This window comes from Lonchura striata, chromosome 1 (assembly GCF_046129695.1).
Source record: "Lonchura striata isolate bLonStr1 chromosome 1, bLonStr1.mat, whole genome shotgun sequence".
NCBI classification, from domain to species: domain Eukaryota; kingdom Metazoa; phylum Chordata; class Aves; order Passeriformes; family Estrildidae; genus Lonchura; species Lonchura striata.
In genome coordinates this window covers 131,239,051-131,260,255 of record NC_134603.1, presented here as the reverse complement: position 1 = coordinate 131,260,255, position 21,205 = coordinate 131,239,051, and the positions used below count along the sequence as shown (strand labels likewise).

Genomic DNA, 21,205 nt, shown 5'->3' with positions numbered 1-21,205 from the left:
GCAAGCTTATTTGTGACAGAAATCAGTCAGTCAGATCTCTGAGGTAGTATTATGTATATATTTTCTTTTCATAGTGTGCTCTTGATAAAAACTCAGAAGCCACATTTTATTTAAATTAAATAAAATAGTGTATTTAACTTTTTTACTTAGGAGGAAGTTCATAAAATCAAGTAGAGGCAATAGAAATGAAAGATCTATATACAGCACTCTCCTTGCTTTCTGATTATTCTTGTAGCCAGCCAACTCTGTCCACAGCTGCCTTCTGATCTGGACATCATTTTTCTCCTCTGTTTTTAAAGGGGGAGATGAAGATTATTTCCCAGTTCTCCCCATTCTTCAACATTCCAGTGTAAGGCACAAATACTTGTAATGTGTGTATGTTTGCCAGAGTAGTAACCTGCATGTTTTTTCATATATGGAGTTACTGTTGTTACTCCTGCAAGAAGGAGAAGCTTCTAGAGAAATGGATTTTTTTTTTTCAGAGATACCTCTTTTTTAGAGAAATACCTCTTCAGACTCCAAAGTTTCTTGCAACATGCTGCTTGAGTTGCACCTTTGATCAAGCATTTAGCGTCCCAGTTCTCTAAATGTAGCTCATCTGTGTAAGTAATGTAGTTGTATTAGGGCTCTGTTTTTCTGGATATATTCAATACACAGACCCTTTTGGAACTCTTGAACTGTTTGTCTGTTGTTTAAAGATCAAAGTATTCAGCCATTTCTGAGTAGCAGTTCTCTAAATACGGGTAATGAGCTATGGCAAAACTTGATATGAAGCCTTAAAGATTGTTCTTCTGTGAGTGCTACCAGAAACAGCACAAAGAAAAGTTCACAGCCTGTAGCAGAGCACCATCCAAACCTCTTCACCAAGCACTGTCATCTCTGACACTGTGAAGAGTGATGTGAAGTGATTCTCTGACACAGGGTTGCTTTGCAGGAGTACCAGTGATATATTTAACTACTTGGAAATAACCACAGAGTTCATGTACTTGTGAGTTGTCACTCAGAAAGAGAGGTTAGTTTCCAGCTGATGTATGAATTCCACATGCATTCATTCTCCTTACTTGCCCTTCAGGTTTTTAAAAATTGTATTTCTAGCTGAGTTAAAAATGAAATGGGGCCATGCATGGCCTTATATTCCAGTGTGCTGAGAATGAGGAACAGTGGGATTTGACCCTAAGGGAACAAATTATCCAGTTTTAAGGAAGTGTCTGTACCTGTTGTGTGAATTTGCACACATCTAAACTTCTGAGACAATGTTTATAGAGGTAAGTACTCTCTTTCATGTAGAAGTTTCCCAGGAGGAATAAATAAGTTGAGGAATCCCAAAATGAAATTCTTTGGTTTCTTGTTAAGGAGCAGGTCAAATGGATAATGGCTTTAGTTGCATTTGACATTTAAAATGTAACTCTTGATTAGACATCTTTGTAGCAGACAGCAGGAAGGATAATTCCATCTGTCTGAAAGAATCTGTGATAATTTTGCCTGCAGGGTAGTGCTATTAAATATATTAAATAAGTACTCTAAGATGAACAGTGCATTTTTAGTGCCAGTTGTTTGTGAAGGTTCTTTACTTTTATGATAAATTATCATGAAAAAACTTTGCTTTGGTTTAAGATCAAACAAATTAAACTGTAGGCTTCAAAGTCCCCAGTTTAAACCAGTTACAGATTAGAAGACGCTACAAATTGTCATTCTGACTACTTTTATTTGCATCAGATATTACAGTGCTTGTGTGTAAATGAGGAAATTTGATAAATAAACTAAGCCTATTGTCATATTCAGGTTGGTGAATAGGGCAGATGCTTTGGAGTAAGTATCTGATAAGCAGAAAGAAGCTTTAATGCTCATACTTCAAGGAAAGGCAATCCTATATGCCTGTAAAATCCTCCAAAGAGGATTAAAATGTCCATGATTCACTTTATATATGAAGATATGAGCAGTTAACCCATTTGATAACTCATTCTCACATCACCTGAACTTCTCTCCAGCAGATTGCCAAACTGAGGCAGCAGCTTCAGCGCAGTAAGCAGAGCAGTCGTCACAACAAAGAGAAGGAACGTCAGTCACCTCTCCATGGCAACCATATAGCAATCAGTCAGACTCAGGTAAGTGGGCAGCTCCTTATATTAACAGCCTCCCACCTTATCAGGGTTGGCTGAATAGCCTGCTGAGCCTTCCCATCTGTCTTGTGTTTGTTCTCTTGTGTGGTACATCAGATGCTTAACAGTGTGATACTGCTGTGCCTTCACTGGAGTTGGTCTGATGGTCGTCATATAATAAAAGAAGGGCTGCACCAGGATAGCAACTGGATATTATGATGCTGTAAAAGTTATGGGCATGGCTAGATAAGGCTGTGCTTCCAGGGACACATACTTGCTTCCAAGACTCAATTTTTGTGGTGAACTTTCAAAGCTCCTCTGGAAGGTATTTGCTTATCAATTTTGCAACCTAATTCCATCTGGGCTAGTTAAAAAATAAAATTAGGAAATAAAGAAAAATAAAGTACCAAAGCAGGGTGCAGTGGAGGATACCCAAGGTAGTCGTGATCTAGTCACTACAACCTGTCAGCAAGATTGAAACCCAGTTACAGTTCTAAAGCTCAGATGAGATTCAGCCAATATCTCGAGAAATCTTAAGGCACTTGTAGAAAGCATTTAACTATGGCTTATTTGAGAGTGCAAATATTTGAGTTCTGATTAGATTTCACCTATAGTAGATCCCTGTTACTAACAGGCCACTCTTTGAATATCTGAAGAGTTGGTTCTATCATGGTATTTCCTGAGTACTTTTTTAACTACCTGGTGTTCTGTAGCAGCTAGTTACAGCAGCTGTTTAAGCTGTGATGGCTGATTCCTTACATTCCTTCTATGGGGATAAAATCTTGTGGTCAAATCCTAATGCATGAAGACAATAGGAATGTGATGCTTTTCCTGAACCTGTTAGCCTTTATAACAAAGGATCCTACTACATTTGGCATCAGAAAGGGTTTTGCTTTACATCTCAAAGTAAGTTGTTGCAAGTACCTGTGCCATTATAGCGACATAGAAGACAGTCTGTGACACAGATTGAAGCCCACCTAAGACATATGCTGTGAAGAAACATTCTTTAGTACTTGGAACTCACTTTGCGTTGCTCATATGACATTTTGGTTTCCCAGGAATATGTTCTTTGATAAAGCCATTCTTCAGGCTGTGTATTCTGGTAGTCAGAGAATGCTTGCAGGCAAATGACTTACACCTTGGGAGCTGCACATTATGCAAGATTCATTTGATAAGAACTCAGAAAAAATGTTTACATTTTGACTTAAGCATCCTGTGATTCTGTGAGGAGGAGGAGAACACGTTGATTGACACGTGAGACTGTTCATGGCTGTCAGTGTAGCTGCTGCCAAGGTGAAGCTTTTAAGGTTGACTGTGCAAGACATTTGTGCACTCTTGGGAATGTTTTTTGTTGGTAACAGAGCTCCACTCAACAGGCTTTTCTGAGAATCATATTTGTACTGATGCTTATTTCTTAAACTCAAGATGATTTCTCTTAAGACCTTTGATATAAAGTTCTGAAAAGATATAAGCTAATGAAATTAAAGGTTTAGAGTGAATGTTTTATTTTGCATTTGCTAAAGCCAACCAAAAGAGAGTAAAAGTGCATTAAGTGAATATTTCAGTTGAGTCATTAAGCTTTAGGAATGTTATGAAATGCCTTTTGGATCCCAGTTAGCATCAGGGCCCCATGAACTCCCCATCCTCCTGCAGTGTAAACCTTAGTCTGTGCCTCTGGAAAGTACATACACCTGTCTGCTTACTTCCAAGTGAAGTCATAGAATGCTTTGATTTTACAGCTCTTCTTTGAGTTGAGATGATTTTATTGGCTTTTGATTTATGGAGGCATTTGTTTTTATTTAAATTCACCAAGTAAAGATGATCTTCTAGATGGGAAAATTAATACACAACTTCTTACTTAGTAATGTTTTAGTTTTGGTCTCAGACTTCTGCCTTTGTTCTGTTTTCCATCTTTAAATCATGTTGCTGTCTACCTTCTAGGCTTGTATTTCCAGATCTGTCCCTATGCCACTGTCAAGCATTTCAGTGCCAAAATCATCTGCTTCACGTGTGCCGTGTAATGTAGAAGGAATAAGCCCTGAACTGGAAAAAGTATTCATTAAGGAGAGCAGTGGAAAAGAAGAGGTATCCAAGGTAAGTGTACAGGAACAGGTTTATGGCTGTTATCTCTTTGTAATCTATAAACACAGGGAAAACCTTCCTTTTGAGGAGCCTTCATTGTGGCTGAAATTACAAATAATTTTCTTCAAAGAACTTTTTGTTTGACAACATTGTTTCAGTGTTTTAGCATGGTGGGATTTTTTTTTAAGTTTTCTTTTTTATTTTTAAAGGGCATCTGGCCAAACCTATGTTGTTTAGAATGCCCTTTCTGTAGAGAGCTCGCAAGTTTTTGTGAGAAATACAAGTGTTTGAGCATTCAGACACTTCAGGCTGCAGTAATAAATAATTAGAGAGCAGGAGGTTGTTATATTTACTTTATTTTGCACTCTTTTTCTTGAGCAAGATGCAAGTTTCCAGTGCTATGCTCTCCATTCTGGTTTTACTGTTTGTTTTTTTTTTCCATGAACTGAAATGGAAATGTAGACCATTTTACTGCCATGAAACCTCTGTGATCTGTCATGGGAGGTCTCTGTATGGGAAATACTGACATGGGGCAGCTTTGCTTTGGAGCATTGGACTTTTCATTTAGGAATTTAGTGCATTTTATTTGATGACACTGAAAATGTGGAATGCTTGGTTTGCAGCCACTGTTTCCTAAACAGCCAGTGAAAATTTTCTGCTGTGGAATAAAGTACTTCACTTTTTTTTTCCTAATCTTCTCCAAGTTGTAGGTGCTTTTCTCATGAATGGTCATACAATAGCAGTTCTATACACAAGTCAAGCTATAAAGCTTCCATCAGAGGTTTAAGATTCTGAAACCTTATATTTGCAATTCTGCATGTCAGTAGTAAACTTAAAAATTTTTGGAGTAGTCTTGGCTTCTCCAGACACATAGTTGTATGGACAAAACGGTCTCGAAAATGAAAAGCTGTAGTAGTACTTCTAGGCTGGTTTCTTTCCTAAAGCTGTCTTATCCCTTTAGAAGAGGTGTGTATGGTACCAGGGGAATAAAGAAATAAAAGTCAAATATGCAAACTGAAAGCCCAGCTCAACAAGCCTTGTGGCAGCCTCTCCAAAGAGTACCAAAAAGTGTGTATTGTAGTGCCATCACTGATGTTGCTATGGCTAGGGTTGTAATCTCCTGTAGTTGGAGGATATTTCATTTATCTGTCAGACAAATCATCCTTGTAAATGTTGTCCTTGGGTTTTAACAGCTTATTGCTTGGGATGCAGAGCTCTCCTGTGTTACTGAATGTACTGACTGATCCAGCAAAACAGTTAAGCACATACTTAAGTGCATTGTTGGATTTGGGCCAGAGGTGCTCGGAGTTTACGCAACCAAGGCAGTAGTGAACCCTTCCTCCAAACACTGAGCTGGCAAGAGCTTCAGACACAAAAGAAAGTCATAAATCAGCATTGCCCTTGAAGTCAAGTCCGCCTTTGTGGGCAGAGGGTTGTTTCCTGCTATGTAACTGTTAATTTCTGTGAAGTCTGGTCTTGTGGGACCTAGAGTGGGACTCCTAGCACTGTCTGTGAGATTACAAGATCTCCGTTTGCTTATGGAAGAGCATAACAAGATCATCATTTACTCAAGTCTTGCTGCCAGTGAACTTTCTCCTCATACAACAATTTAGCTGTGTTTTAGCCTAGGGAAGTAAGGGCAGCTAGGTTAGAGGTTAGGAATCACTGAACAAAAGATAAACCATAGGAAACCAAACTCTAGTGAACCTGTTTGTTTTTCTTTCAGTTTTCTGCTATTCTTGCTGTAACATTTTGTATATTTAGATACTTTTTTAAAAGCACAGTCAAAGATACTTTGTTGCTTTGGAATATGTCTTCTGTCTTTACTCATGCTGATTTAGTTCTGTTCTGTTATTTGAAACATTTTTTTAAAATTTTGTTTTAACATCTTAATGATGGTTAAAATTGTAGTTATAAAAGCAAAAATAACCAAACCACTCTTGTACTGTCCTGATATTTTTGTATTTTATAAAGATAGTTGAGGATTAGTAGTGTCTTTGTGTCATTACCTTTTAAAAATCCTATTGACTATAAAATTTAGAGAGATTGCGTAGTGGTCAAAATATTAAAAAATTTCATTTTTGCAGTTTAGCCGTAGCTGTATTTTTTCACATAATTCATCTTGCTTAGTTAGCTGAAGGTGTTTCCTTTTTGCTTTCATAAAACTAATTTGTCCTTTTTGAGTAATTTCTTAATAATCTCTTTCTCCTCAAATTTATTAATAAACTTTTAGTTAAATGTTCTCATGCATTTATTCAAAATTCTTGGATATATTTTCCTTCCTTCTTTTATAACTTGCTGATTAACTTTGACAAGGTGTAATGGTGTGTCTCTGTTCTCACCATAACTTGTAAGATGGAACGAGCTTTTTGTGAAGTTGCTGCAGGCTTTTGTTCTTTGTCCCATTGTAAATAATTCCACAACACCATCATTGGAGACTCAGGTGCAAAAAGATGATGGACTTTTTGTAGGGATTAGAGGATAATTAGTATTCCCTCTTCTGGAATACAATAGTGAAAATCATGAAAAGTGCCCTGTAGCAGAACACAGACACATTCATAGGCCTCCTGTTAGGAAAAACATTCTAACAGAACTATCAAGTATACAGAAATAATTAGAAATAAATTAATTTTGATGGCCTATCAGGCAATGTAAGTAAACTGATTACTGTGTTCCTTGTTTGATTTCTAATGCTTCTGGAAGGAGATGGCAAGGTGGTTTTATGTACCTATCTGGAAACTTAATCCTTTAATAAAATGACTTCTTTCATTTTGTACAGATGCAGAGGATCCTTACTTAACTCTTCATAGACTTCATCTGAGAACTGTTTTTTTCCAGGTGTTTGTTCCTAGGATACATTATGCTTTTTGCACTTGAACCTTATCTAGTGCATTGATGGCTTCACTGATGCCAGCAGGAAGAAGCACTTTCCTGTATTGGCCTTTTTGTTCCAGTCTAGAGGGAAGTTTTTAAATCAATAGCATTGATTGTTTTGCTTTGAAGAAGTTGCCTCCCAAATAGATGTGCAGCTTATGAGGAGACTCCCATTGGCAATGCAATTATAGTCTGGTAGCATTCCTGATTCTTTGAACATTGTTGAGGTCGTTTCCAGCAAGATTGATACTGAAAACAAATTGGTGAATGTTAACAGTGCATTGAGAAATGCATGCTTTGTTGTCACATGCAGCTTTTTCATACCTTTGCTGGGAGATGAGAGCAATATCTGTGTCCAAGAACACACATCCAATAGGGATGGAAAAGTGTCCCTTCAGAATGCATTTGGCATGAAGTTAATACATGACTGGACATCCTTGAAAAAAAAAACCCAAGAAATAGCATGTAGGATGCAGTAATTTCTAGTTGTTTTCCAGGCACTGGGCATTATGGGAAGTAATAGCAGCTGTACCAAATTAGTTACTCTCTTTCTTATCTTGTAAGGTTGTGAGAACTTCAGTTTTAGAATAGTTCATGCATGACTCATAGAAAGTAACTTCAAGAATGGTTTTTTACATTAATCAGGTTTGATATATAAAGTTTTAACAAGCTAAATACTTCTAGTTGATATTTTCATGGAGATTTTTCCACTTGTCAGCAGTGAGGGAAAGATAAATACAAGAACACAGTAATCTGAGATATTAACTGGCATTTTCTATGCCTAGTAAGTGTTACTGCACTTGTAAAAAATTATAAATATTTAGCTTTTTCTGCTTATGTGTATATGTAGATATGTGTCTAAATATTATGGATTATTTTTGTACTTCAGGCTTTAGTTCAGGGGAGATTGAAATATGTGATGTGGGATATACTTCCTGACTGCCTGAGACTACAATTGTTCCTCCAGGTGTGGAAGAACATCTGTCTTATCCTGAAGTCTTTAATTATGTGATCACTTGCTGTTTCTTTCTCCTCCCTGGAATCCTTATTTTACCTGTTACATAGACCATAGTGTATGCCCTTAATGAGCAGCTGTTTGGTGTTCTTCCCTTCTCCTCCTTAGTTTGTGTCCTCATGCTTACTGTTACACCTTGCTTTGAAGTCAGAAATCTGAATTTTTGCCTGAGATTTTGCTTCTTTGTAATAGGAGCATGTCCAAAATTTTGTTCACTTTACCATCACAGTTATGTGAGAAGGAAGATGACATCAATTTACAATTTATGGATGGGGAAGCACAAATCCATCAGGATTCTATAGTGTGGTTGTTCAGGTAACTCAGGATGTTGCATTTCACTTTAGGAGTTCAAAACGCAGCACCTGTAGTCTCCTTCTGCATCTGTTAATGCAGAGGACTTAAAAATGAGACCTGTATAAAGTGGGCATCCAGAAGAGATACTGTAAAAGACAGAGGTTGGTTCAGTTGATTCCCTGACATCTCACAGAATTTTTGTGGCAGAAAGAGAAATAGAAATGCTGGTTTGTATGGCAGTTTTTGGGAGGGTTTTTTTTTTTTTGTTTTGTTTTTTTTGAGGGTTTTTGTTTGTTGTTTTTTTTGGTATGGTCTTTTTTTCCTTGTTGGTTTGGTTATGATAATTATGGGACGGCTTTCTTTCTACAGCTTCAGTCTTGTTTTCTCTCTTCTGTCTGAGTAACAAATGCTACAGAGTTGTAGGTCTGTCTGTGCTGAATGAGTCAGGGCCTGTTGGGGTGATGGGAATAGAACAGCGAGTCGTGTTACAATGCATATGCAATGTGAAGTGAGCTGTTGGAGCAGACCACACAGCTGTGCCCAAACCTTACAGCGTCTGATGGAGCAACTGAGGTTCTCTTTATAGTGTGTTTCTTTGCTCTTATTTGAAGTATGAAATGGTAGTAACTGGAAGATTCATAAGAAGAAAATTATCTTCCTGCTCTGCTATGTCTGCCTCTTTGTGTAATATGTGGTGGTTTTCTGGATAGACTGTTGCTGAAAAAGGGAGAATGTGATACTCAGCCAATAGGTGTTATGTCCTCGTTGCTAGCAAAAGTGTTGGGTTGAATTTTAGTCTCTGGAACAAGCTGTTAGAGTTTTGGAATATATGTGGAAGAGAAGCAATAAAATAAAAATGTTCGCTTGAAGTGAGAAGGAAAAAGACATTAATTTTTTTGTAGCTAGATCATTTAAGCTTTTCTTTATGATTTGGACACAGTTCTCACTGAAGTGAGAACAAAACTTTTTTAATTCTTGCAGACATTTTTTTCCCCCTTTGCTTCTAAGCAAGACTAATTCCCACTTGGTTTCTTACATTTAAAACATCACTGTCTTTATTTAAGAACTAATTTTCCATTGGGAAGGACAAATAAGTAGAGCATGCCAATCTACTGCTGTGAACATGTCTATGCAGTACGTTGCAGAATGGGATGCACCATCGCTCTGGCCAGTGCCAGCTAGGCTGATACAGGCAGGTAGAGCTTACTAGCTTTGGCTCAAGACAAAGCTTGTGAGCCTTGTTACAAGCCTGTGTGTGTGCATCATCTGTAGAAGGATGGAATGTAGGGGTGTGCCGGAGAATTGCAACTTATTAGCAAAACTTGGATGGTTTCCTTTTATAATTGTAATTCAACTGGTTGTTATGGCAATAATATGCTATTGTATTTGACATTTTCTACTTTCCGTTTTATCCAAATGTGATCTCTGTCAGGGTACTTGTTTTTGTATTATAATAGCAGTGACCTTTATTGAAAATTGTAGCACTACATATAATTAATGAGGGAGATTTGCTTTTTTTAACAATTGTAAAAACCATAAAAACATAACACTGGTATATGTTGAATTGTGGATGCTAACTTTGCATTGGAACGTGTGCACATTGCCCCAGTACTCTGTATAATTAATGTATGTTGTATCCACTGTACACTGCATTATCTTTTTGTGTGAGATCTCCCTGTTCTTTCTAAAATGCTTTGTTTGTTCTTAGGGCCTTTGCTTATGAGTGCTACAGGCTGCCATTGCTTGTTTGATCTTTTCTCTGTATTTGCTTGTTTCTCTTGCAGCCTCTGGATATCCCTGACGGTCGAAGGGCGCCGTTGCCTGCTCACTATCGTAGTAGTAGCACGCGAAGCATTGACACTCAAACTCCGTCTGTCCAGGAGCGCAGCAGCAGCTGCAGCAGTCACTCACCATGTGTCTCTCCCTTTTGCCCTCCTGAATCTCAGGATGGGAGTCCCTGTTCAGCAGAAGATTTGCTCTATGACCGTGATAAAGGTGAGAGTAGAATGGCCTGCCTTTACCTATGGGAGGCATGTGATGTCATGCTTTTACAACTACCTTCATTTTACTCATTACATCAGTTTTTGTTTTTGTTTGATGGTTGTGGAGGGATTGAGGATTTATCTGAAAATTGGTTTTGTTTGTTTACATATCTTTTTCCCTCTTGTTTGTGAAACTTCACAAACATCTTCCATAAATACGTCAGAGGAGCACAGCAAACAGTTACCTATTTATGAAGATTTTAATGTGAAGAATTCAGACTGTAACGTGTTTACATTTAAGAAACATTTCAGGAAGGTTTGTGGTAGACTATATTTATTGTAGGTGAGTTGCTTACTGTTGAAAATGGTGATGAAGTTTTGGACTGCTTTTAAAAGAACTCTGCTTCTGAACTCTCACATTCTACTAGAAGCTATTTGGTGAGAAGCTCAGATATCTGTTTGAACAGCCTGGCGGAGGGTAATTACTTCTCTGCGTATGCTGCATTACAGATCAAAAATTCTGAATAATTTATGCGTTTATCAATAGCCTGTGTTTTTTTCGAAGTCTGTAAAATGTTTGGTTTTATAGTGGGAGTACAACTGGAGTTTCAGTAATTTAGAGTTACTGACAGACTATGGAGTATGAGAATATAGGCACCAGTGTAAAATACACTGCGGTTTTTTGACAACTGTTTATTAATAAAATTGCCCTTGTGCTTCTGGTCAGCTAGCTGAAACATGAACTCATATGGAGCATGTAGGATTTGGGTAACTCATGCAAGCTAAGAGGAGTAAGTTCCACAGAGGAAATTAAAACTTCTAAGATTAAGCGTATATTTATTTACCAATGAGCTAAAGATAACAGAGTTTTGAGGTTGTAAGTAAGGTTAAACATTTTTTTGTAAATGCTGTCTGTTTATTAAGAGTTAAAGTAATTTGGGAATAGGATTGGGGAAGTCAACAGGAGAAACACTAGCTCTTCTTGATTTCTGAGAAGTATTTTTTCCCCATGTTGGATTTAAAAGGAAACAGTGGAAAACAAATCCATCTGCCCAAATCCTGAACTGGGGGTGGGTGTGTGCAAGTTAACCACATTAAAATAGAAGTCTTAGCTCAATGTGATAGTTGGCTATGCTCCAAAAATATCAGTGTTATTAGCTTGTCCCCACCATACTTCTCTTTCTTACACTATGCATGTGAATTTTAATTCTTGTCAAAACTGAATCACTATAGAAACATCTACTAAAGTATTAACACACAAAAAACCATCTTGACAGGTAAATTGGTTCATATATGTCCCGATAACAAATATAAGTTAAAAAGAAAGGAAATTCCTGTTGCAGTCAGTACTTGGTTATCACAGTAATGGGAATTTTCAGTGATACATTTATTGGCAGTAGCGAGTGAAGACAGTTTGAAATAGTGCATCTAGCCTTTTTAATGCTTTTCAAGGCTTTTTATCTCTTGCCTTGGATTTTTTGAACAGCTGAGAAGTGAAATTTATGATTAGATACTTATTTGAGGATTTTGGTTTGAAGACTGGCTTTAATGCTAGGCTTGCATCAAAAGTCTTCTCCAGGAGAAGTGTGTAGGTGATGATGATAAACAGCCAGTTTTTTAAGTCCTCATAATTGCATTTTAAAATTAAAGTAAGGTATGTTATACTGTGCGTATGAAAGATAAAACCTTGAACTTCTCATCACAACTTAATTTTTAAGGGCAAGGTAAAAACTAGGAAAACATGTAGCAGTTTTCCAAGAGAAAGTAATTTTTTCAGAGGTTGTAGTAGTATAGTCAGAAAGGTGCTTTTTGCTCTCATATCATCCAGATACTACAGGCCAGTTGGTCTGAATTAGAATATTACTTCAAAATCATTAAATTATAGATAAATGAGAGATATGGCTGGAAATTAAAACAGAATAGCAAGTTTGAGGGACAGTTTATTACATTTGTTGTGGCTGTTAATTGTTCTATACCATAAAAACTTCGGAAGGTTTTCACGCCTTCATTTTAAAAGCTTTTGTGAGCTAGAATAAAACCATCACCACTTTTCTTTGTGAGGCCTGTTGAGTTTGGAAATATGCATTGTGTAACCAAATGTAGATGTTTTGGTGACATTTTCTTGCTACTTTTCTAAAGTTTTAGTTTTCCTCTTGATGGAAATCACTTGTATTTACCATTAAAAAGCTGAGTTATTGACGTTAGTAATGGTTGTGGGGTGTGTTACTGAATAGGAAAGGAAAGAAGGTTAGTTTGACTAAGAGACATAAGCAGTGAGAGGAGTCAATGCTCTGTACAGACACAGCACTGCTTTGCATTCCTAAAGCATCTTTTACTTTTTGTGCAAAGCTGGGCTTTGGCCTGAGGCCCCTCCAGCTGCCCTTTGGACTCTGTCAAACTGTTGGGTTTTCCTTTCTGCAAGAAGCTGTTAAATAATTGAATTTCTCAAAAGCAAGTGAAAGCTAATTTTCAGAAGAGGGCCACAGTATTACTCTGCACAGAGCAGTGATACTACACCATATTGATTAGAGCAGACAAGGAAGGGTTGGGAAAGAAGGTGTTTTCATGGCATCTGGCTTTATGATTTTGTATTGAAACTACTACTGTTTTCACTAGCTCTGTTTTGTGATACTCTGGTCCATGAAACTAATTCAGAGCCCATCCTCAGCAGCTGTGACAGAGGTGAAATTCAAAGGCATCTGAAGGTATAAGCAGATGAAATCTGGAGGCATTTCTTTGTACAAATATAAATTGTATACCCTGTTTTTCAGGGATTTTGATTTAGGTGCCTTTACATAGCATTTAGTAGTCCCACTGTTGCTAGCAGGCTCTTCCAAGTAACATGTTTGTGAAGATCCTTGTTAAATTCTGGGCATCTGATTCATAGTTCTTTAAAGGAAGGTTGTTAGTGGAGTCTTTGGATAGTCTTATTAGTTATTTTTGGACCTATCAAAAATAATCCCAAGGCTCACCGGCAAAGTTTCTTATTAAAGTGTAGTCACTCAAACAACTGTTCTAAAGACTGTTTTTTAGTTAGCCCTTTTTCTTGTTCTAATATGTGCAAGATATAATTTCCTGCATTAAGGTTAAAATAGTAATTAATTACAGTCTTAAAATGTTTTCTAGATAACAGAATATACGTGTTTTAAATATGTGTCCAGAAATTCTGTGTGATAAGCCTCCATATTGTCCGCTGTGCGTCTGTGGCAGCGCAACTCCCTTTAAGGATTCCACGATCAGTCCCTGTCAGTGGGATGGGACGGGTGGGACGGAATGGGACGGGTGGGACAGAATGGGACGGGTGGGCTGGGACACGCCAGCAGGGCACCCCCTGCTAGTGGGAGCTGAGGGCTCGGGGGGCGGTGACCGCACACATGGCAGCCTGGGACAGCACGCAGGGATTTGTTGTGTCCTGAGCCATTAATGACGGGACAGTTCAGTGCTGCAGCGCTCACAGGATGCACAAGTGGAGACTGGCTTAAGCTGTGCATTCCAGCTCTTGCCACTTAACTCCTGGCCTGTGTTCCCAGTTCCTCCTGCTCTCGCCCAATGCCCGGCTCGTACGTGCGAGTCTCCTCACAGCCGCACGTGTTCTCCAAACGGTGCATGCCGTGCATTTGGTCAAAATGAATATCTAACAACTTGGTAAGCTTTAAAAGCAGGGAGGGTAAAGAGAAATACTTGTTTAGCAGCTGTCTTATGTAGAAAGTTTCAGCCAGGCAGGCCTAACTAAACCAAAAACTTGATTGAAAGCTGAACTGGCTATTAGACAAGACTCTTAAATCTTCCAAAAACTGACTTGACTTTGTGTTCTGCTTAATTTTTCCCTTGGATGTACTGCCATGGTTTTCCACTATTCAGTAGAATGAACAGTAGTACATTTTATGTCTCTAATTTTTTAAATAGAAACTTGGATGTTCAATTTTAAATATTAGCAGGAGGAAACAAACTGTCTGGGTTCTGTTAATGATTTCTGTGTTTGGAATGAGTGGTGTGGGCCAACAGTGGAAAGATGCCAACAGGACCATCATGCTCCCAACTTGGCAAATATCTGTAGCGTCTCTAAGCACTTTCTGCCTTCGTAGTTAACACCAACATTTCTGTAAATAGAAGTTCTGTATTCACTCTACAGCAGGAAAGAGCTGAATAATCAATATGCTACTGAGGTTCACTTAACATTTTTCATCTCATATCTTTTATAATAAATTTTCAAAGGGAAGTGTGGCATTTGAGTTGATTTGTTTCTTTTTGTAAGAGGAAGCAGAAATGTTTCAAAACATCTAATGATTAGCCTTAGTATTTGAGTCATGGTAATATAGTAGTTTGTGTAGTTACTCTTTGCAAGCTGTTAAAGACAAATCTGTCCACTTTGTGAAGATAGGTCATAGTGCTTGAAGCTTGGATAGCTGAAAAGGCAACATACATGCACAACAGGAAAGTAAACAAAGGTTATAAACTTGAGTTAAAAATATGTATCCCACATTAGTGGAAAGACTTGAAAAGAGCTAAAGCAAGAGCAGCTGTTTCTCCCCAGTTAAGGTGTATCTGTGAGTTGGTGGGTCCTTGTTAATTTCGCTATTTCATTTTTTAATTGTAATCCTTAGCAGGGAATAGGGAACCACTAATACTGTCCTGGGAAAGATGTTGCTCTTTGAAAAGGTAGAAGCCCTACAAAAAGCTAATTTTCTGTGGATAACTATTTCTGTACCTATTTTATTTCCTTAATGCATTTACTATCATATTGTCAGCATGACTGTTCAAAGTAAACCTTTTCATAGTCCTAATATTTCAGACTTCTGTGTTTGTCATTACCAGACTTGAGCCTTCTCATCCTTTCTGGGAAATACAAATAAATCTGCCCTGTTGCCTTTTGTCCTAGATCTTCATACCTTTAATTCTAAGTGTGTCTGGCTAAAATATGCACAGACAACTGGAGTTATGAAGACTACCTGTATCATACAGTCAGTAGTGATGAGAGAATTAAACTGTGGAAGTTTTATTCTACATATTAAAGCAACTTCACAACTGTGAAGCAAGTAAGATAAGACGTTGTAATGATAAGGTAGCAGTACCTGTGTTACAAATGTGTTTTTGCTTAGTTTCAACTTCTGAGCTGTTCATGAGGCTAATGAGGTTAATATTCCAGTGAAGTTATGTTTTAAAAAAAGATACAAGTTGTATACACTGTTTATACAGTGAGAAGGCGTTTTATCATTACCACTCATAATTCTTCTGCATGTATTATGCATATTATCTTGTTCATTTTTGGTTTTTGAAGTGTGTAATAAAGATTGTATTTGTTTCCAGGATCACAGCTCTGCTTTGTTCCAATTGCAGTGTTCTGGATAAAAATATCCTCCTGTTACATGTTGTTATACAATAGATTGCTGCTGCACCAAAGCTGTTACTCAGAAGAAATGTGCTATACAAGGGTGTTAGAAGTAGCCTGCAATAAAGGAAGCGTTGTGGTAGAGGCAAACCAGCGTAGTGGCTAAATTGTGAAAAAAGGCATCTTGTTTGGAAATCGAATTTAATTAAAAAGCACTCTCAATCTCTAGTAATATAACTGCTTTAAATTTTCAGACAGTGGGAGTAGCTCACCGTTGCCCAAGTATGCCTCATCTCCCAAACCAAACAACAGCTACATGTTCAAACGAGAGCCCCCAGAGGGATGTGAGCGAGTGAAGGTCTTTGAGGAAATGTCGTAAGTAATGCCTTTTATATCAGCTGGTATCTGCAAAGCAGTAAACCTGTTTACTGAGCCTATTCAACTGCAGATGAATAAACTATTCCAGCTGATGGGTTTTTCAGGAGCAAACTATTCTTATAGTTTGTGCAAAAGAGAAGTTCAAGTGTTTACATTGGTGTGAAGAGAAAATGGAGTCCTTTACCTTTTTTTATGCGTTTACAAAAAAACAACAAAAATCCAAGCAGGAAAGATAAGGTACATTAATTTCCTAAGCATTTATATAAACCTCTTTCCATGTATTCTTTTTAACATTTTAAATTTTCATAGCTTAAGCAAAAGCTCTCCTTGTCATAATTACCTGTTTCAAGCATAGGTTGCATTTTGATGTGTATAAAACATAGAAAATGGAATGAAACATAAGAAAAGCGTTTGTAGATAGTAGTATGCTTACGGCATGGACTTTGCTCAATACTTTTGCTGAGCAAGAAATTGGAGATTAAACTCTTGGACATCATGTCTTTTTCCCCTAGACCCAGCAGTATTTGAGCACAGCACATGCTGTTGAGGTTGCATGCTAAGTTCCTGTGGATGAAAGAATTAAGGAGGGGACGTTTCTTGCTCTAACAGCATTCGTTGCCTTCTGGGTGGTAAAGGGAGCAATGTTGGATTGTGGAAAAAGCCTCCAGACAAATTATGGAATATGGGAAATGAGTGGTCTGTTTTGTGGAGATCCTCAAAGGAATTTAAAATGATTAAATGTGTTGTTGTTGCATCGCTTATCAAAGAAGAATTTGTGCCATTCTAAATTAACCGTGGCATTTTTTCATGTGCATATGTACTGCAGATTTTTTGTGCTGGAAGTTGCATGTTTGTCCAGTAATTACCAAGTCATTTTTTGTGATGGTACTATTTTTAATGCTGTGGATCAGTTAGCTGACTACCAATATGGAAGATGTTTGCCCCTCTGTCCAATTAATCCCATTCCTCGTCATTCACATTTTAGCAATGTATAGAACCACAAAGTTCATAATGTGAAGAACATCTCGGCTGGCCAGATATGTAATCTTTTTTCTCGTTGTAGGTCTCGTCAGCCTGTCTCAGCCCCTCTCTTTTCATGTCCTGACAAAAACAAGGTTAATTTCATCCCAACCGGATCAGCTTTCTGTCCTGTAAAACTTCTGGGCCCCCTCCTTCCCGCTTCAGACCTGACGCTGAAGAACTCTCCAAACTCTGGTCAAAGCACAGGTTTGAGCACCCTGACTGTTGAGCAGCTTTCGTCTCGGGTCTCGTTCTCATCTCTGACAGATGACACCAGCACAATGGACTCCCCAGAGATCCCGGTACAGCCGCCGTCCCAGCAGCAGCCGCCGCTTCTGCCAGAGCTTCAGGCTGAAGAGCATTCCTCTCCTCAGAGCTACGTGTTAATCTAGAGCAAGGTGGAGCAGGTCTCTGCCCCGGGACAAGGAGTGAGGAGATCCTTCTTCAGATACATCTGCACGAGGCGGCAACCTTTCGGAACACCATGGAATACTTAGCAGCATTCAAAAAAATATCTCAACACTGTTCTTGGCAGGGACAGAATCCATATTCAGCATTTTTTTGTGAGAAAGCAGTAATGCCTGCAGAATCCATATTACATTAAACGTTTTAAGTGGAGACTATGCATTTCATAGTACATTTGACCAGATTAGTACTGTGTCCTGTGTTCTGTTTCAAATTCTACAGTATAAATAAGCTCTCTCTATATATAAAAAAATGTTGCCTGTCTGAATAGAAAATGTCTTGCTGTGTTGTGTCCTATGGAAAATACTGTACTTCAGGATTATGTTTACAATTGATCCAGGTGTTTGTTTCTAACTTCTGTAATACACACAATGCAAAAAAAAAAAAAAAATGGCCACAGCAGTTGCACAGTGCCCACCCTATGGCCTAGCTTCAGGTACTTCTCTTGAAGTGTAAACTCAGGTAACTTGGAATGTATATCATATTGGAATATAAAATATTTTACAGCTACAAAGCTAAAGAGGGAACATCACTCTTTTGCCTTTCCTTGTTTTATGCATTATATTTCCTCATTACATTCCACTTTCTTGGAATTAAGTGCATTCAGATCCAGGTGAATGATGACCCTGGACATGGGTGAACATGAGGAGAACCAGCAAATCTGTGATGTATATCACTTTGTCACGTGCTTACAAGTAAAACAACTGTTGCATTTACTGTCATTTCAATAGATGTAAAATTGTGGCATTTAAAAGGTTTCAGGTGTTGCTCAGTTAATGACTGTTAAACTGTTGCAAATAAAATGTTCAGTACTAGGCTGTACATGAGAAACATTCCACGTTGTGTGTGAGAGGATTTTGAAAGACAAGAATGTTTTTGTTAAAGGACAGAAATTCTTTTAGGTTTCATGGGGGGTGATTGGGGATTTCCTCTCATGGTTTTTGTTGGCAGTTAAGGATGTGAAATGCTACTGTTACCGTCTAAAAGTCAAATTAATGTTTAGTTTCTCTTTTGGAAATGTTCATTCATTTGCTGGTTGGAAATAGGTTTTCAGATTTTGTTGAGCAGTGTTAGATGAGCAGCGTTTTATTTATGTAGAGAGTAATTGTGTTTGGATGAATGTCCAGAAGTAGCAAGTGGGTGTTCTAAGAGGGGTGGGGAAAACAATAGTTTTAAGTTCATGTTACTTAAAGCTTCTCCCATAACTTTCAGTTACTTAAGCTGTGTGTGTAAAAGTGTGTTTCCCCCTCCTTAAGTGTAAATAAAAGAAAAATCCAATTAAAATAATGCTGGTTTTGCAGGCTGGACTGTCTCAAAATAGTACATAGCAAGATTGGGTTTGTGGCACTTTTCTATTGTACTAGAAAAAGAGGAGCATTGCTTTCAGAGATAATTTCCTGTGATACAAAGAGGACCCCAAAGGCAAAATAAACTTGATGTTCTTGCTCCATTGCTTTCAGCTCAGTGAAACTGCGTGTATGCTGTCTGCTCCTAAGAGAATAAGGTTCACCATTTCCAGGAATTGAAGAGATTAGTAGCCTGCAGCTACTAGGAGCATTTAAACATGCTCTTTTATATTTTTTTTTTCTGCTTTTGAAGATGAGATGGGAGGGGGAGGAGAGTGAGCCACCAGTATCTACTCACTAGATCTGTGCTTTTTTTGGAGATAAAGCATTGCTTCCTTTTTTTACTGAGTTTTTGTTAACGCTGTCTTACAAGGTGAAATTCACAGCCTATGAAACATCCACTGTTTTTTGACTCCCCTTGCAGAAAATGTAGAAGGAGAGAGGTCTGTCTCTAACCATTTTCATGTGAAAAAGCTTATTGAAACACAGCAGCCATCTTTAACCCTACTAATCTCAGGCCTAGGTGAAAACACTATATATTTTATAGACTGAAGATAAAGGGGAGAAAATACTCGTGATGTAAGTATCAATTCCTTTTAATATTTTTCTTTCTAGACTAACATTGCAGTATGATGACCTTTTTATGCTCTGGTTATGTCCAGATAAGAAATTGTAATCTCAGTTATTGGTGTTAGGTTACCAGGGGATATGATGAGTGGTTTTTAGATCAGTACTGCACTCTGTACAATATTTGCAATGCCATTACATGTTCTTTATATTTTTTCCATGAGAAACTAAATATTAATTAAAATGCACATTTGTTCTTAGCAGAATTGAAGGTTTTGAACCAAATGTGTTAAAGCTAATGCTTTGCCATGTAAATATCCCAGCAGTTGTTTATCTCAATTGTATTCTACATCCAGCTGTAGAAATTTGTCAAATATTGTTTAAAGTTTTGTACATAGTTATACTGTTATTTCTAGCCACTGTGCTGAACAGTATTCAAGTTATCACACAATATTGCTTTACACAAGGAAATGTGTGGCTTTTGTTTTGTATTTTTTTCGGTATAGAAGTTCCTGTGTCTTATTTAAATAAAAATTATAGTTAAAAAAAAAAGTGGTGGGGACAACACACAAAAGCAGTGGTTCGTTTATTTGTTTTGGAAACTGCATGCAACACCATAGAAGGATATTAAATTTTAATATTGTTACAAATTTACATCTAGAATAATGTCAATCATGTTTGACTAGTGTGTTATGTCTTCTAGAACAAGATAATATTTAATCTATTTTTGCATAATGCTATACTCAGGAGCGGGGAAAACCCCTTAAAATAGCTAAATGTTTAAATATGCTTTAAATAGCATACTCTATTTCAACATAGCACAGGAAAAAAAATCAGTTAAGAGTTACTTGAAACTGTCTATCTACTGCTGTGTTTGTGGTATGGCTAATTTCAAGTTATCTGTTGAAAATTATGAAATTCATTAGATGTTTCACTATGTGAATGTGAAACTAAACTAAACTCCTAAAGGATGTGGTATAAATCTACTGACAGTCTTGGTTTCATGTTGTTTTGTATGACTCAAATGATTGTCATTTGACTTGCAGAATAATTCTTTCCAGATGGGGGTGGGGGGGAAGGAGGAAGAAAGAAGGATAATATTAAAATACATGTAAATCCTCCAAAGTCAGTGTTTACTGAAGAGTACTATGGCAATAACCATCAGTAATGGATTAATGCTTATTGTCATCAGTCAGTGGAAATTGTAAGTTTGCAGCAGCCTAAAGATTACAAGGTTTCTATGTGACTGTGTTAAAAACATTAACTGGAGCTATAGGAATAAAGTACTGGAAAAATTAGAAGGCGGCTGTGTAGGAGCTCAGCATGATTAACTTGAGGGTTGAAAAGTTACTTAATTTCAGTTAGTAAATACCTACTAGGTATAGGAAATACTTACTAATGAGCTTTAAGTTTAGCAGACATGGAATATTAAGCAGTAAGAAAATGAAGTCAAATGAATTCATACTAAAAATGTGTATTTGTTTTAGCACTAAGTATAATTAACTACTGGGCAAACATGCAAGGAAAGTTTTTTTTTTTTTCAAGTATTGATATGTTTAAAATGAGATGATTTTACAAAGGGTGTGCTCAAATAAGGTTTCTATATGCCTTACTAACTTGTGATTATTTGGGGCATTTTACATTTCAGTTGGTAGTTAAGAGGTGGAATTTTTGAGCTACCCTAAGAATTCTTGCCTCGCTGCAATATTTTCAACTAGGGTGTTAATACATCTTTTAAACTGTCTGGAATAGGT

The 21,205-nt window shown here is 37.4% G+C and overlaps 1 protein-coding gene across 4 annotated transcripts in view; it reads left to right on the top strand.

Moving 5' to 3' along the window:
* GLCCI1 (glucocorticoid induced 1) overlaps positions 1-20,025 on the top strand; it is a 53,805-nt gene extending 33,780 nt beyond the window's left edge. The window contains exons 4-8 of one of the 4 annotated variants that reach the window (XM_021538357.3): positions 1,992-2,105; positions 4,041-4,193; positions 10,149-10,359; positions 15,930-16,050; positions 17,117-20,025. In XM_021538357.3, the coding sequence (XP_021394032.1) occupies positions 1,992-2,105; positions 4,041-4,193; positions 10,149-10,359; positions 15,930-16,050; positions 17,117-17,465 (948 nt within the window). In that variant the 3' untranslated portion in view covers positions 17,466-20,025. Of the gene's footprint in view, positions 1-1,988; positions 2,106-4,040; positions 4,194-10,148; positions 10,360-15,929; positions 16,051-17,116 lie in introns of all 4 variants that reach the window. The other 3 variants (XM_021538356.3, XM_077787834.1, XM_077787829.1) reach the window with 3 other exon arrangements.
* Positions 20,026-21,205: the final 1,180 nt, after the last annotated feature.